Source organism: Hippoglossus stenolepis, chromosome 2 (assembly GCF_022539355.2).
Source record: "Hippoglossus stenolepis isolate QCI-W04-F060 chromosome 2, HSTE1.2, whole genome shotgun sequence".
Classification (NCBI taxonomy): domain Eukaryota; kingdom Metazoa; phylum Chordata; class Actinopteri; order Pleuronectiformes; family Pleuronectidae; genus Hippoglossus; species Hippoglossus stenolepis.
The window spans coordinates 22,725,183-22,738,923 of NC_061484.1; the positions used below are offsets into that span (position 1 = coordinate 22,725,183).

General features: G+C 42.0%; 1 protein-coding gene across 1 annotated transcript; it reads right to left on the minus strand.

The window, feature by feature from the left end:
* Positions 1-39: 39 nt before the first annotated feature.
* Positions 40-12,764, minus strand: LOC118117633 (E3 ubiquitin-protein ligase RBBP6). Its single transcript, XM_047342375.1, is given in 21 exon segments — positions 40-339; positions 1,346-2,631; positions 4,643-4,738; positions 4,894-4,953; positions 4,955-5,201; positions 5,296-5,349; positions 5,438-5,495; positions 5,926-5,989; positions 6,103-6,158; positions 6,268-6,364; positions 6,477-6,557; positions 6,675-7,060; positions 7,145-7,248; positions 7,375-7,547; positions 7,718-7,860; positions 7,968-8,064; positions 9,872-9,960; positions 10,078-10,119; positions 11,459-11,498; positions 11,644-11,743; positions 12,599-12,764. Coding segments are annotated over 20 exon segments (3,384 nt in total). The 3' UTR covers positions 40-339; positions 1,346-1,400.
* Positions 12,765-13,741: the final 977 nt, after the last annotated feature.

A 13,741-nucleotide genomic window follows, 5' to 3' on the forward strand; every position in this document is an offset into this window, starting at 1 on the left:
ATGGAATAAACCACAATCAAATCCGTATTTCATGTTGGTTTCTTTGCCTTTATTATAGTAAAAAATTACATGGATGCAGGGACATGCAAGTTATATCTATTAACACACTTTTTGACATGTACACAACAGGTGACATACAACTTCAGGCTGGGAAATGAGTTCTTAATGTCATTTCACAATGTCAAAATTTATATAATATAATATATTAGAACAGTTAATGTATTAAAACATTTTTTTTATCAGCTTCATAGTTTAACTGAAATAATACTGAAATAACTCTGGGCTGCGGGCCCTTCTGGTCTTTTTCTGAGCTTCTCTTTGTCCCGAGTCGACCGAGAGCTGAGGAAAAAACAAAAAACATTTAAGTTGATTGAGGAATGTGACTGGTTGAGAACAAACAATCTTCCTCACACAATAACCTATAGGGCTGGATACAGTTCAAAATATTAGTGCCAATGTCATTCAGTCAGATTCACTCAGTTCTGAAACTAAATAATAATAAATAATAAACAATTATTTTCCTTATTAATATATCTGACAATTATTCTCTTGATGAGTTGATTCATTAGGTCTCTAACATGTCATAAAACAATTAAATATTTGTCAATAAATTACCACAGCCCCAGGTGACATCTTTACTTTGATGGTTCAACTCTTAATATTACATCAGACAAAGACGGGCAGCAAATCCTCACACTTAAGAAGAAGGTGGAACTAAGGTGGACTTTTGTGATTGCAAAAGAATTTGAATGATTAATTCATCATCAAAATGTGTAGATTCATGTTCTGTCGAGTGAATAATTGACTAATTCAGCTCCGTTTTTAACACAAGGAGCCTAAGATTATAACTGTGGTTGTAACTGTTCCATTCATCCTGCAGCTCGTTAGGTCCTTAAGTTTTCCTTATGTTGTAGATACAGACACAGCTCAAGATTTTAGAACTAAAACTGGAGACATTACAAACTAGTGACAAGACGATCAATGCAAGGTTTTTAACACTGAACAGTTTTCATTGAGTTTAGATAATAATAATGGTTTCTAATAACAAACTACAAATTTCTCAGTTTCAAATATATATTTAAATCTATCTCCTGATAAACTGTTGAAGTTAAGCAGCTAAGAGAAAATAAACTAAAGCCAAAGCTACTGTATTTCATAGTAACACTACTCATTTAAACTTTGATTCCATTATCCTGCAGGAAATCTGGTTTGTGACAGAGGATTCAACTCAAGATCTCAAGAATTGCCCAAAGACAACAAACAAAATGTATCTAAAACATCAAGGCAGCAAACAATGTGATATAAAAAAAAAAATTAAAATCAAATGGTCAACAAATAACCTCACCTGGTGGAGCTGCTGTGGCTCGTCAGAACCTTTCGACTGATCCTGGGTTTGCTCTTCACAGACCCTTCGCCATCTTTCCCTGCTGGAGCAACAAGAGGGAGCATTGATGGTAAGTAAGGGTCTGGGAGGAGAGTGGAGGGGTCTTAAGCAGGGGAGGCCTCACTGTAGAGCTTTTACTCTTTTCCTTTTTGGGGGTAGTTGAGTTGAAATTATCTTCTGGATTTGCTTTAATGGTCTTAACCGGTTTAGCGACAGAGGAGGAGGAGGACGAGGAGTCTTCTGCTTCTGCTGTGTTTTTCTTTACCTTGTCGTTCTTTTCCTTCACAGCCTCTGTCTTCACAGCCTCTGTCTTCACTTTAGGTTTTACTTTCTGAGCCTTCTCTTTCCTGGTCTTATCAGACTGGGTCTTGGATACGGTCTTGTTTGAGGGCTTAGCAGGTGCAGCAGGACTTTTAGAAGTAGGAGCTTTAGCGACTCCAGAGCCAGATGCAGGTTTTGAGGAGCTGGGAGGTGTTTTATTGATTGAGGGGATTTCATCCATCGGTTCATCTCTGACAGGAGTAGCATCACCTCTGTCTGCTGAATGGTGTGATGGCTCCGATTCCTCCCCGGGCTTCTTCTTTTTTACTTTCTTTGTTTTAAGGACTTTTGTGCTGGACTTAGTCCCTGATGATGAAGAGGATGGCGGATGGTGAGGGGGAGCTCCTCTCTCTTCTCTACCTCTTCCTCCTCTCCCCTGAGGGGAGTAATCTCTGGGTAACGGAGACATTCTGTCCCTCTCCCTGTCTCTTTTGCCACGACCTCTGTGATGTAGTGAGGGATGTTGGTTGTCGTAGTCGGGGTAGTCGTAGTAGTCGTAGTAGTTTGTGCACTCCTTTTCCCATTGTCGATACCTTTCTCTCTCCCAGCGATCATGGCCTCCAGGACTTGGTCCCTTGAGTTCATACGGTGGAAGCTCCCGAGGAGGTGGCTTCCGTCCACCAGGGCTGCGGTTCCGGAAGCCACCAGGGGAGCGAGACCGGGACCTGAAGGGTCCTGGTCCTTCTGCTCCCTCCCAGGGTCCGGCCCGGAAGGGAGGAGGAGACCGCAAGAGTGAGCGGGACCTTGACCGTGAACGTCCGTAACTGCGTCCATTGTGCCTGGAATAAGGGGAGCGTGGAAAAGACCGCCCATGGGAACGGGAGCGGGATCGACTTGGGGAATAAGAGTAAGTCCTGGATCTAGATCTTGATCTAGAGCGAGTGCACAGAGAGCGGCCGGATGGAGAGCGACTGACTGACCGGGACCTGGGAAAGAATGGAGAAGAAAATCAGGAAACCAAGAGAGAAAGAAATCTGCTTATGTAATAAACTGACTGACTGGCTTGAAGGATTATGCTTATGAACTAAAACCAATTTGGAAATGTCCTCTTAATTAAGTTACCTGGAATAAGATGGTCTTCGTCTCTTTGGTGAATTTTTGTACTTCATAAGCTCTTTGTGGAAGCCTATAGTAAATTCATTCAGGTTGGATGTAGTTCTGTGAATACAAAGACAAGAACAGTCAAACTTTCAAAAGTACTTCAGTACTCATATTCTTCATTACTTAATCCTACTGAATTCTTATATGGATGTCAAAAAATTATAAAATGTAATGGTCTTTTTGCCCAAGGAATGAGCATGGCTCCCAATGTAATAAGTGCTACTCATATACAAATTTGGTTTGTGACAGGGGGTGCAACTCAAGATCTCAAGAATTCCACAAAAGCAACAAACAAAATGTATCTTAAAAACATTAAGGCAGTAAACAACAACTGACCTCTCTCTGTCGCTGTCTCTCTCCGCTGTCGCTGCTACTTTGTGTGAGCTCGACCCCGAAACCCTGTCCCTCTCTCTCTCTCTTTCAGAACCCACACCTCTGTCTCTGTCTGATCCAGAGACTCTGTCTCGATCTCTGTCTGGTCCTGAGACTCTGTCCTGCTCTCGGTCTGAGCCCGGCAGTCTCTCTCCAGCACTCCCTGGTCTTTCACGAGAGGCTCTCCTCTCTGCAGATGCAGACAGCTCCTTTCGTCCAGCCCCTTCTGTTGTACTGTTGGATCTGTCACCTTCAGAAACGCTGGAAGAAGCTGATCGGTCTGATGTGGATGACATCTTCTCAGGACCTAATGGTGCTCTGTCTGAGGCAGACGTCTCAGTGCTGCCTTTTCTCCCCAGATCTCTGTTCAACTTGATCCTCCTCTGGGCGAGTGGCATCTGGAATTGGACAAAAATACATAAAAAAATGAAAAGGTTCAATTAGAAGTCATGGTATTAATCATTTATGCGCCTTGTAGAAACATTTAATAAATATTTATAACACACTACAATGTGGTTCCAAGCAGAGTTTGAGTCTTTATCAATGCGTTTACCATTACAACCTCCACTGCGGAATCCAACCAGTTTAATTTGACCTGCCAAACATTCATATTGAACAAATATTCTTTTAAACCTCTCAAAACCACATAAAAAGTGTTTTCATACTGTTTATATAGGTAAAAATATAATTTATTTCACTCTCGGCAGACTTTTTGAGAATTAAACCCACCGGCAGGTCCTTTAGAGGTCTGATGGTTCCTCGATCTGCGTCTCCTCGGATCATCTCACGGCTCCCAGGCAGGGGAAGAAGACCGGGTCTGTCTGAAGAGAGTTGGAGTCTGAGGAGCGGGGGCTGGTGAGACATATGTGAGTGGGAGAGGACATCGCTGCAACCCCCTAGTCCATCTATCCTCCGCAGCTTTCCAGGAGGAGGTCCCAGTAAAGAGCGTCCCTCCTCCCCCATCCTCCGCCGCTTTCCATGAGGAGGTCCCAGTAAAGAGCGGCCCTCCTCCCCCATCCTCCGCCGCTTTGCAGGAGGAGGTCCCAGTAAAGATCGGCCCTCCTCCCCCATTCTCCTCCAACCATCCACCGGAGAGGGAGGTCGATGGAGGAGCGGGAGTCCATGTGGACGGGAGATTGGGAGGAGACCACCGCTGTCTGCTGAATGGTGTGATGGCTCAGATTCCTCCCTGGGCTTCTTCTTTGACCATGAACATCCGTAACTGCGTCCATTGTGCCTGGAATAAGGGGAGCGTGAACGGGTGGATCTAGATCTTGATCTAGAGCGAGTGCACAGAGAGCGGCCGGATGGAGAGCGACTGACTGACCGGGACCTGGGAAAGGAAAGAATGGAGAAGAAAATCAGGAAACCAAGAGAGAAAGAAATCTGCTTATGTAATAAACTGAATGGCTTGAAGGATTATGCTTATGAACTAATTTGGAAATGTCCTCTTAATTAAGTTACCTGGAATAAGATGGTCTTCTTCTCTTTGGTGAATTTTTGTACTTCATACGCTCTTTGTGGAAGTCTTTAGTAAATTCATCCAGTTTGGATGTAGTTCTGTGAATACAAAGACAAGAACAGTCAAACTTTCAAAATTACTTAATCATACTGAATGCATCATAATCCCGCTAAGTAGTGTAAATGTGTATCAATCCCAAAATGATTAGCTAGTGTAGCTGTAGGACGACTCAAAACAAAAATAAACTACTCACTTGTCCTGTCGGCGCCTTTGTCTGTAGAATTCTTCCTTAGAGAGGGGGGGCTGAGAGAGGGGGTCCAAGGTGGGGTAGAGGGGGCTGGACACCAGGTGGGATCCAGGGAGGGTTGAGCCCCGGTGGTCCAGGGGCATAAATTGGCTGGGGCGGGTAACCGAATGGAGGAGGAGGTAGAAGGCCAGATGTGTAAGGAGGAGGGTAGAGATGTGGTGGGGGCGGGTACAGGTATGGAGACGGGTACACCGGAGGAGCTGGTCCAGGAGGTGGAGCTATATGGAGGTGGGCGGGGGGGTGATCTTCTCTACCTGTGTAGGACCTGGTTCAAGGGAGAGAAACATTCATCGAGAGGCCGACATATTAGAATAAAAACATTTAATAGTTCCATAGACAGGGTCTCACCTCTCCCAGTGTCTGCCTCCCCTCGGTGAGAGTGATGGGGCCGTGACTGGTGACCTAGTGGAGCAGAGACAGAGTTTAGTTAGCTGCTGAATGTCTTTCCTTCAAGCTCACGAGCCTCCTTAAATGATCTAAAACCTCTTACCTGATGGATGTGGCGGCCTTGTCGGTGGCGGGTGGCCAAGAACAGAAAAATGGTAGCCCTGCGGAAGAAATCAGTGAAAAAAATGTAGTTACCTTTCAGAGTTAGGGTTAGGGTTAGGGTCAGGAACTATTCCAGTGCTCATGGATGTACAGGTGCCTGGTAAGGATGCACTTAAGTAGGTTAATAACTCTAATAATAGAGTGTGACACTGAATGCCCACTTTTAGAATGGATTGTGGGATTGTGTAAATAAAACACGTTTCTCTTAAAATGCAGTTGCTATCATAAGGACTTGTGGCTTCTACGGGAGCTTATAACATCGTTTCACAAACTTGTGGTCAGTCTACCTTGGATGGTAAAAATATTATGGGTGATGATCAAAATCGCTATTCAGAAAATGAATGGGATTTTTAACTCTGAAAACTATCTATTGAGCTCTATAATAACCATGAAAGATGCATTATTATCAGATCATCCGAGGGGACTCACATGTGGTCCAATTTCTGGGGTACTTTCTGGGCTTCGTCTCACAGTAGGTTCTGGATCCATTTCACTGAAACATAAACAAGCAGACACATTGAGATGAGTTGCAATGGCCCTTTACTTCATCACATGTTGAGTGGGTGATTCCATGTAATTGTTCAAACTATATGGGACTGAACTTACCCAGCAAGGGGCGGTTCGCCCTGGCCAGTAGGACCCTTCCCACTCTTATCCTGGACCTGAAAAGTTAACAGAATATCATCACTCTTTTTAAATCTAACATCACTACTGCGATGTAGTAACAATTAACTTCACAGAGAATTAAAGGAAATTATACAGGATCCTTACCAACAGCATGGGGCACTGCCCAATGTAGTGACCAGCCTTTCCACAACGATGGCAGGTATAGTGAGCGGGTGGAGATCCAACTGCTTTCTTGGAATAACTACAGAGACAAGTAAATCTTATTCTTTTAACTGTCCACATCTGGTGAATGTTCATGATATAAAAAAATAAGACTTTAGGCAAATACAAGAGCAAAATGATTGTGTACTAACTGTATCGGGTCATATTCATGGCTTGACTGCAACATCATGGCTTTGATTTTGTCTTCCTCTGATGCATTTGGATCCAATTCACTGAAACATAAACAAGCAGACACATTGAGATGAGTTGCAATGGCCCTTTACTTCAGACATCACATGTTGAGTGGGTGATTTCATGTAATTGTTCAAACAATATGGGACTGAACTTACCCAGCAAGGGGCGGTTCGCCCTGGCCGGTAGAGTGCATAGGAGAATGTTGGTCAGCGACAGGTGCAGGAGCTGGTGAAACATCTTGACCTTCGACAGCAGCAGCATGAGGAGGAATAGGAGCAGCAGCAGTAGCAGTCACAGTCGCAGCAGTAGAAACAGGACCAGGAACAGGAGGAGAGGGTGCAGGGGGCTGAACCTGTGTTTGAGGTGCAGCCGTTGGTACGCTTGTAGGGGGTGGGTGAGTGACATTGGCCAGCAGTGGGTCCTGCTGTCTTGAGTGCAGAGGCCTGGACAACTGGAGGCGAGGCGGAGGCAGTGCTGCCTGTTGGACCTGCTTGCGTACGAGTTTGGTGTATCCTGTTTCATTCTTGAAGTTATTCACAGCCTGCATGAAGAAAAAGATTTGCTTAACACCTCTGATCAAACAAATATGACATACATCAAAAAGCGTGTGTTTGAAATGGGTTACCTGTCGAAGAAATTTGTTGGCGATGAGATTATCAGGTGAAACATCTGATTGTTCGCATGTGAAACAGATGTGCTCCTCTGAGTCCAGTAAGGCCGTCCGGATACCTGGAAACAAACAGTCCTTAGTTCAAAGCTCTAGTCCATTTGACTACCAAATGAACACACTGAAACAATGAAACATAGCCCAGGACGGATTTGTATTACTAATCCATGTTACGAGAAAGAACTTACAATCATCGCAGTAATTGTTTCCGCAGCAGGGTATAACTACTGCGTCCGTCATCAGGTCGTTGCAGATTGGACACAGGAGTTCGTCAGGGATTGGGTCTGCATCGTCCTCAGCCGATGACTGGTCATGTGGAACAAAGGGGGGGCGCTCCTTCTTTCCCTGTGCGTATGCTTCCCTGTATGAACACATTCGTAATTATACATTTAAGGCCTTTGTCATAACAAGTAAAAAACCACAGAAGACATAAAATGAAAAAGATAAATATGACAATAGTTAATTCTAGTATTAGTTTTCTTGGAGGAGGAGGAGGTAAATAGTGTGTATTTGGGGATATCCTTCACTTACGCATCTATTGCAGGTATTGCATATTCTGCAGTGCTGGTTAACATGGCTCCTTTGTTGCCAGGCTCTGCTTTCACCATGAAACTCTGAGGAATCCCCTTACAAATCCTGACTGGCTTAGGACCCTCCACACTCTTATCCTGGACCTGAAAAGTTAACAGAATATCATCATACTCTAAATCTAACATCACTACTGCGATGTAGTAACAATTAACTTCACAGAGAATTAAAGGAAATTATACAGGATCCTTACCAACAGCATGGGGCACTGCCCAATGTAGTGACCAGCCTTTCCACAACGATGGCAGGTATAGTGAGCGGGTGGAGGTCCAACTGCTTTCTTGGAATAACTACAGAGACAAGTAAATCTTTTTCTTTTAACTGTCCACATCTGGTGAATGTTCATGATATAAAAAAATAAGACTTTAGGCAAATACAAGAGCAAAATGATTGTGTACTAACTGTATCGGGTCATATTCATGGCTTGACTGCAACATCATGGCTTTGATTTTGTCTTCCTCTGATGCATTTGGATCCAATTCACTGAAACATAAACAAGCAGACACATTGAGATGAGTTGCAATGGCCCTTTACTTCAGACATCACATGTTGAGTGGGTGATTTCATGTAATTGTTCAAACAATATGGGACTGAACTTACCCAGCAAGGGGCGGTTCGCCCTGGCCGGTAGAGTGCATAGGAGAATGTTGGTCAGCGACAGGTGCAGGAGCTGGTGAAACATCTTGACCTTCGACAGCAGCAGCATGAGGAGGAATAGAGCAGCAGTAGCAGTAGCAGTCACAGTCGCAGCAGTAGAAACAGGACCAGGAACAGGAGGAGAGGGTGCAGGGGCTGAACCTGTGTTTGAGGTGCAGCCGTTGGTACGCTTGCAGGGGTGGGTGAGTGACATTGGCCAGCAGTGGGTCCTGCTGTCTTGAGTGCAGAGGCCTGGACAACTGGGAAGCGAGGCGGAGGCAGTGCTGCCTGTTGGACCTTTTGCATATGAGTTTGGTGCATCCTGTTTCATTCTTGTAGTTATTCACAGCCTGCATGAAGAAAAAGATTTGCTTAACACCTCTGATCAAACAAATATGACATACATCAAAAGCGTGTGTTTGAAATGGGTTACCTGTCGAAGAAATTTGTTGGCGATGAGATTATCAGGTGAAACATCTGATTGTTTGCATGTGAAACAGATGTGCTCCTCTGAGTCCAGTAAGGCCGTCCGGATACCTGGAAACAAACAGTCCTTAGTTCAAAGCTATAGTCCATTTGACTACCAAATGAACACACTGAAACAATGAAACATAGCCCAGGACGGATTTGTATTACTAATCCATGTTACGAAAGAACTTACAATCATCGCAGTAATTGTTTCCAGCAGGGTATAACTACTGCGTCCGTCATCAGGTCGTTGCAGATTGGACACAGGAGTTCGTCAGGAATTGGGTCTGCATCGTCCTCAGACGATGACTGCTCATGTGGAACAAAGGGGGGGCGCTCCTTCTTTCCTTGTGCGTACGCTTTCCTGTATGAACACATTCGTATTTATACATTTAAGGCCTTTGTCATAACAAGTAAAAAACCACAGAGGATATAAAATGAAAAGATAAATATGACAATAGTTAATTCTAGTATTAGTTTTCTTGGAGGAGGAGGAGGTAAATAGTGTGTATTTGGGGATATCCTTCACTTACGCATCTATTGCAGGTATTGCATATTCTCCAGTGCTGGTTAACATGGCTCCTTGGGTGCCAGGCTCTGCTTTCACCATGAAACTCTGAGGAATCCCCTTACAAATCCTGACTGGCTTAGGACCCTTCCCATTCTTGTCCTTGACCTGAAAAGTTAACAGAATATCATCATACTCTAAATCTAACATCACTACTGCGATGTAGTAACAATTAACTTCACAGAGAATTAAAGGAAATTATACAGGATCCTTACCAACAGCATGGGGCACTGCCCAATGTAGTGACCACCCTTTCCACAACGATGGCAGGTATAGTGAGCGGGTGGAGGTCCAACTGCTTTCTTGGAATAACTACAGAGACAAGTAAATCTTATTCTTTTAACTGTCCACATCTGGTGAATGTTCATGATATAAAAATAATACAACTTTGGGCAAATACAAGAGCAAAATGTTTGTGTACTAACTGTATCGGGTCATATTCATGGTTTGACTGCAACATCATGGCTTTGATTTTGTCTTCCTCTGATGCATTTGCGTCAACCAGGTTAGCCGTCTAAAAACACATAAGACAAAAGTGGAACATCAACACCATGAAATAAAAACAGGGACAAATCGATTCAACTTAAGAAACATTTTCTTGCAGTTCAGCCAGCATGTGCAGATACGTTACCTTGGCGAGTTGGGCGAGTGACATAGAAGGAGAAGAATCCGTCTGCAGGAGAATCTGAGTACAGATAATAAAGGTGTTAACAGAACATCTAAGCGATACACAGCGGAAGATAAGAGCCCAGATAGTTCCCCACCACATCTGTGTCCAGTCCCTCACGCCATTTAAGTCTTCGCACCAAAATCAAGGTGTTTGTCGAGTAGTCAAAGTCCAGGAGATAATGCTTAAGTATATTAGAGTGAGCATTTAAACCACTGACTGTCCACAAACCTAGACATGGATTACTGAACTAAAGAACACTCAGCTCTCTACTGACGGCTTTGTGTTAAAATCTAAAAAAGGTTAACAGACCCATCTAGAGCTGGGTCTTTTTTAGAGTTGCTTGATTAAAACAAAGCTTAATTGAATTTTAAAGATCCTTATCTACAAAAACAATTAATATTTTGAAGAAATAGCCCATTTAACTGCATTAAACAACTACTATTTAATTATGTATTTATGCTGAAGTCAAATCCCTTTAAAATCATTTACAGCTAGTATACAAAAGGCAATTTTAGCACAATAAGTTGCAAGATTTATTGTAACCCAAAAAATCTAAATAAAAAATGATTGTCAATGTTTGGAAAGCTTAGAGAATTAAGAATTAAAAATAAAGCTGTATTAACATTTAACAAGTAAAGCAAACTTTCATTGCGCCGACGCTGCCATATATCCAAGTCTAGAGCTGCTTATTTTCTCAGCCTTTAACATCTTACTACAGTACTGTCAAAGAGCATCAAATCTGTCTCTTACCGTCACATCCCTGCACTGAGAATCTAAAACCTCCCCTGTTATGTCAGGAGATTGTGTGCAGGTCAGCAGTCGATAAACAACAAGAAGGAAGTCTCACATACAAACAATAAATATTTAATATTTATATTTAATAAATAACCCCTTTAAAAATACATTTGACTGGCCTAAAGCAGGGTAGAAAACCATTTCAATATGAAAGAAATGTTTAATTTAAATTAAATTATAAAGTGGCAACAGTTTAACAATTGGCATTTCAGAGCATTCAAAAACAATAATGGCGAGTCTGTTGTTTCTCTTATCACCCTCGTCTCATTCAGCAAGAATTTAAAACTTTAATATATTCATTTCAAAACACAAAAAGATTTTCTAAAGAGAGAAACAACAAACTACTTTGGTGACTCCAGAAAACCCTCCCCAAAAAGACATCATAAAACACATAGAGGTTGAGATCTCAACACAAATGCTGTTTTTGAGACATGTGACTAAAGCCAGAAAGAGGGGGAGAGAGTGAGAGAGTGAGAGAGTGAGAGGAGGAGGAGGAGGAGGAGGAGGAGGAGGAGGAGGAGGAGGACAGAGTGTTGTTTTTACATACGGGTCTAGACGGTCGAACCACAGCTTCGGGAGAACGATGTCTGCAAAAACACACAGGACAAAAATAAACCATCAGTTACCAACATTGTGACCGACTACAGGATCAATTTAATAAGTATAACTCGGAAATCTAATATAAACAAACCAGTGACTTAAAATTAATAACAGTAATAACTTAATACATACACAATGAACGTCCTGCCAGTGGGCTTTACTCCACAAAACGGAATGCGACGCACAATCACGGAGGAGTGTCTCGGGATTTGGTCTTCATCATCGGTATATTCTACAAGACACAAGCAACAAATCATTAGAAAACACAAACACAACAATCTAACAATGACTCCACAATTCACTCAATAGAACTGAAAGGCCTTTGTAAGTAAACAGATGCATGAAGTGGGATTGCAAAGACATGGTTCAAACTTATTTATTCATATATATATATATATATATATATGAATAAATAATTTATTAAAAAAAGCTGATTCTCAGAATTTTTAGACGTGTGTTGCTTTCTTGACATGTGTGTTTAGCAATAAGGCTCAGGAGATAGTTGGTAGTTACTTTAGACAAAACCCTGTAAAGAGATTAAACAATCAATTAACAGAAGGTTATGTTACAGCCATTTTGAAAAGAAAATTAAACAGTTTAGAGCATTTAAAGCAGCTTATTGTGTTTATAATGTTATTCTAGTAAAACTAGGATGAACTCTATGGGGACTACTTTGGATAAAACAGGCAAATTGAATTTATCATTTTTGGCTCCAGGGAAATTACAAAGATTCAAAGAATTAAACAATCTAAGGTTTTTTTTCCAGACATTTTATTGTGGTACCTAATATAATATTATTCTACCTGATAATATTTAATTTACTAACTATAGATGTCAAAGCAGAGAAAATATTATTTGAGAGGTTAGAATCTGTTGTTAATTGGCACATTGTGAACATTTTTGCTCGAAAAGGTAAATAAAACTATTATTCTACGAGCTGCTGATTATTTCACTGTTAGTCAGTTCAGAAAACCCACGAAATGAATGTCGAATAATGGAGAAAATGCATCATTTAGGGTAACCACCTAAAAATATAATGTCTGACAGATGTGTCACACATGAGTAAAGGCGTCAGCTGACAACTTACCTTCATGAGTCTGCGCATTGGTGATCTGCAGGTCGCCTTTTGTGGCCTTGAGGCGCTCCCGGCGCATAATCAGCCTTTTTAGCCCGTTGAGGGTGATATGCAGCCCATCGAAAGTGACTGTGTTGTAGCCCAGTTTGGAAGAAAACTTATAGTGAACACACGACATTTTCACAGGTCAATCAAGCACAGGTGGGAGAAAACAAACAAAAACCCACAGGCCTGGTATGAAAACAAACTAATTCAAGTTAAATCCACAAAATCCTCTTCGCTGTTTCAACAAAATGGCGCAGAATGGAACTGGAGCCAAACCAAGGCCGATAGGAAAAAAGAACCAGTAACGGCAAACCAAAATCGTGGCAGCAGCTCGTAGAGGGTCTTTCAGTGTCAACAGAAACTGCAACTGATATGTAAAGACATAAACTGCTACTGATATGCTGCCACACTTTTATAGGCAGTTGCCTATGTTGCCTGTGTAACATCTAAGGCAGCTGCCTTAGATGTTACACAGTTTAAAGGCAACTGCCTTTGTTGTTACACAGATTAAAGGCAGCTGCCTTTGTTGCCACATTGTTTAAAGTCCCCGTAATTTCAAATTAAGTCCCAGATAAGTATCTGGGACTTAATTTTACACTTATCAGTCCCAGATAAGTGTAAAAAATACACTTATATCATCTTAGGGGTGTATACCCCTAAGATGATATTTCAGTGGTTTACAGTTGAAAAAACTGCTGCAATGTGTATTTCCATGTCCCCTCTTCTGCCTCTCATTTTTTTTTTAGGCCCTCTTCTGATTGGCTGACTACAATTTGAGTAAACACAAATGACCTCTTCTTTTGGTAGTCTCTCTACTGAGAGGACAGCAGTTTGGGGACATTGATCTTCTGAACCTCATTGACCTATGGTGCAGGGTCTTTAAAGACCTTGTCAAACCGGACCTCCATCAGTTCTTGGATATAACCTGGAAAACATTTCTACAGTGATGTTTGTAAAATATTTTATTTATGTAAATTGTTTTTACTTTGTAATAAAAAAAACATTTTTGTAATCAAAACATTTTGTGTATCTTACCATATAATGGCCCTGTTTTCACTGCCTTCGGATATTTGATTTTATAGATGGGCTTCTCTGATGAGCTGGTTGCTT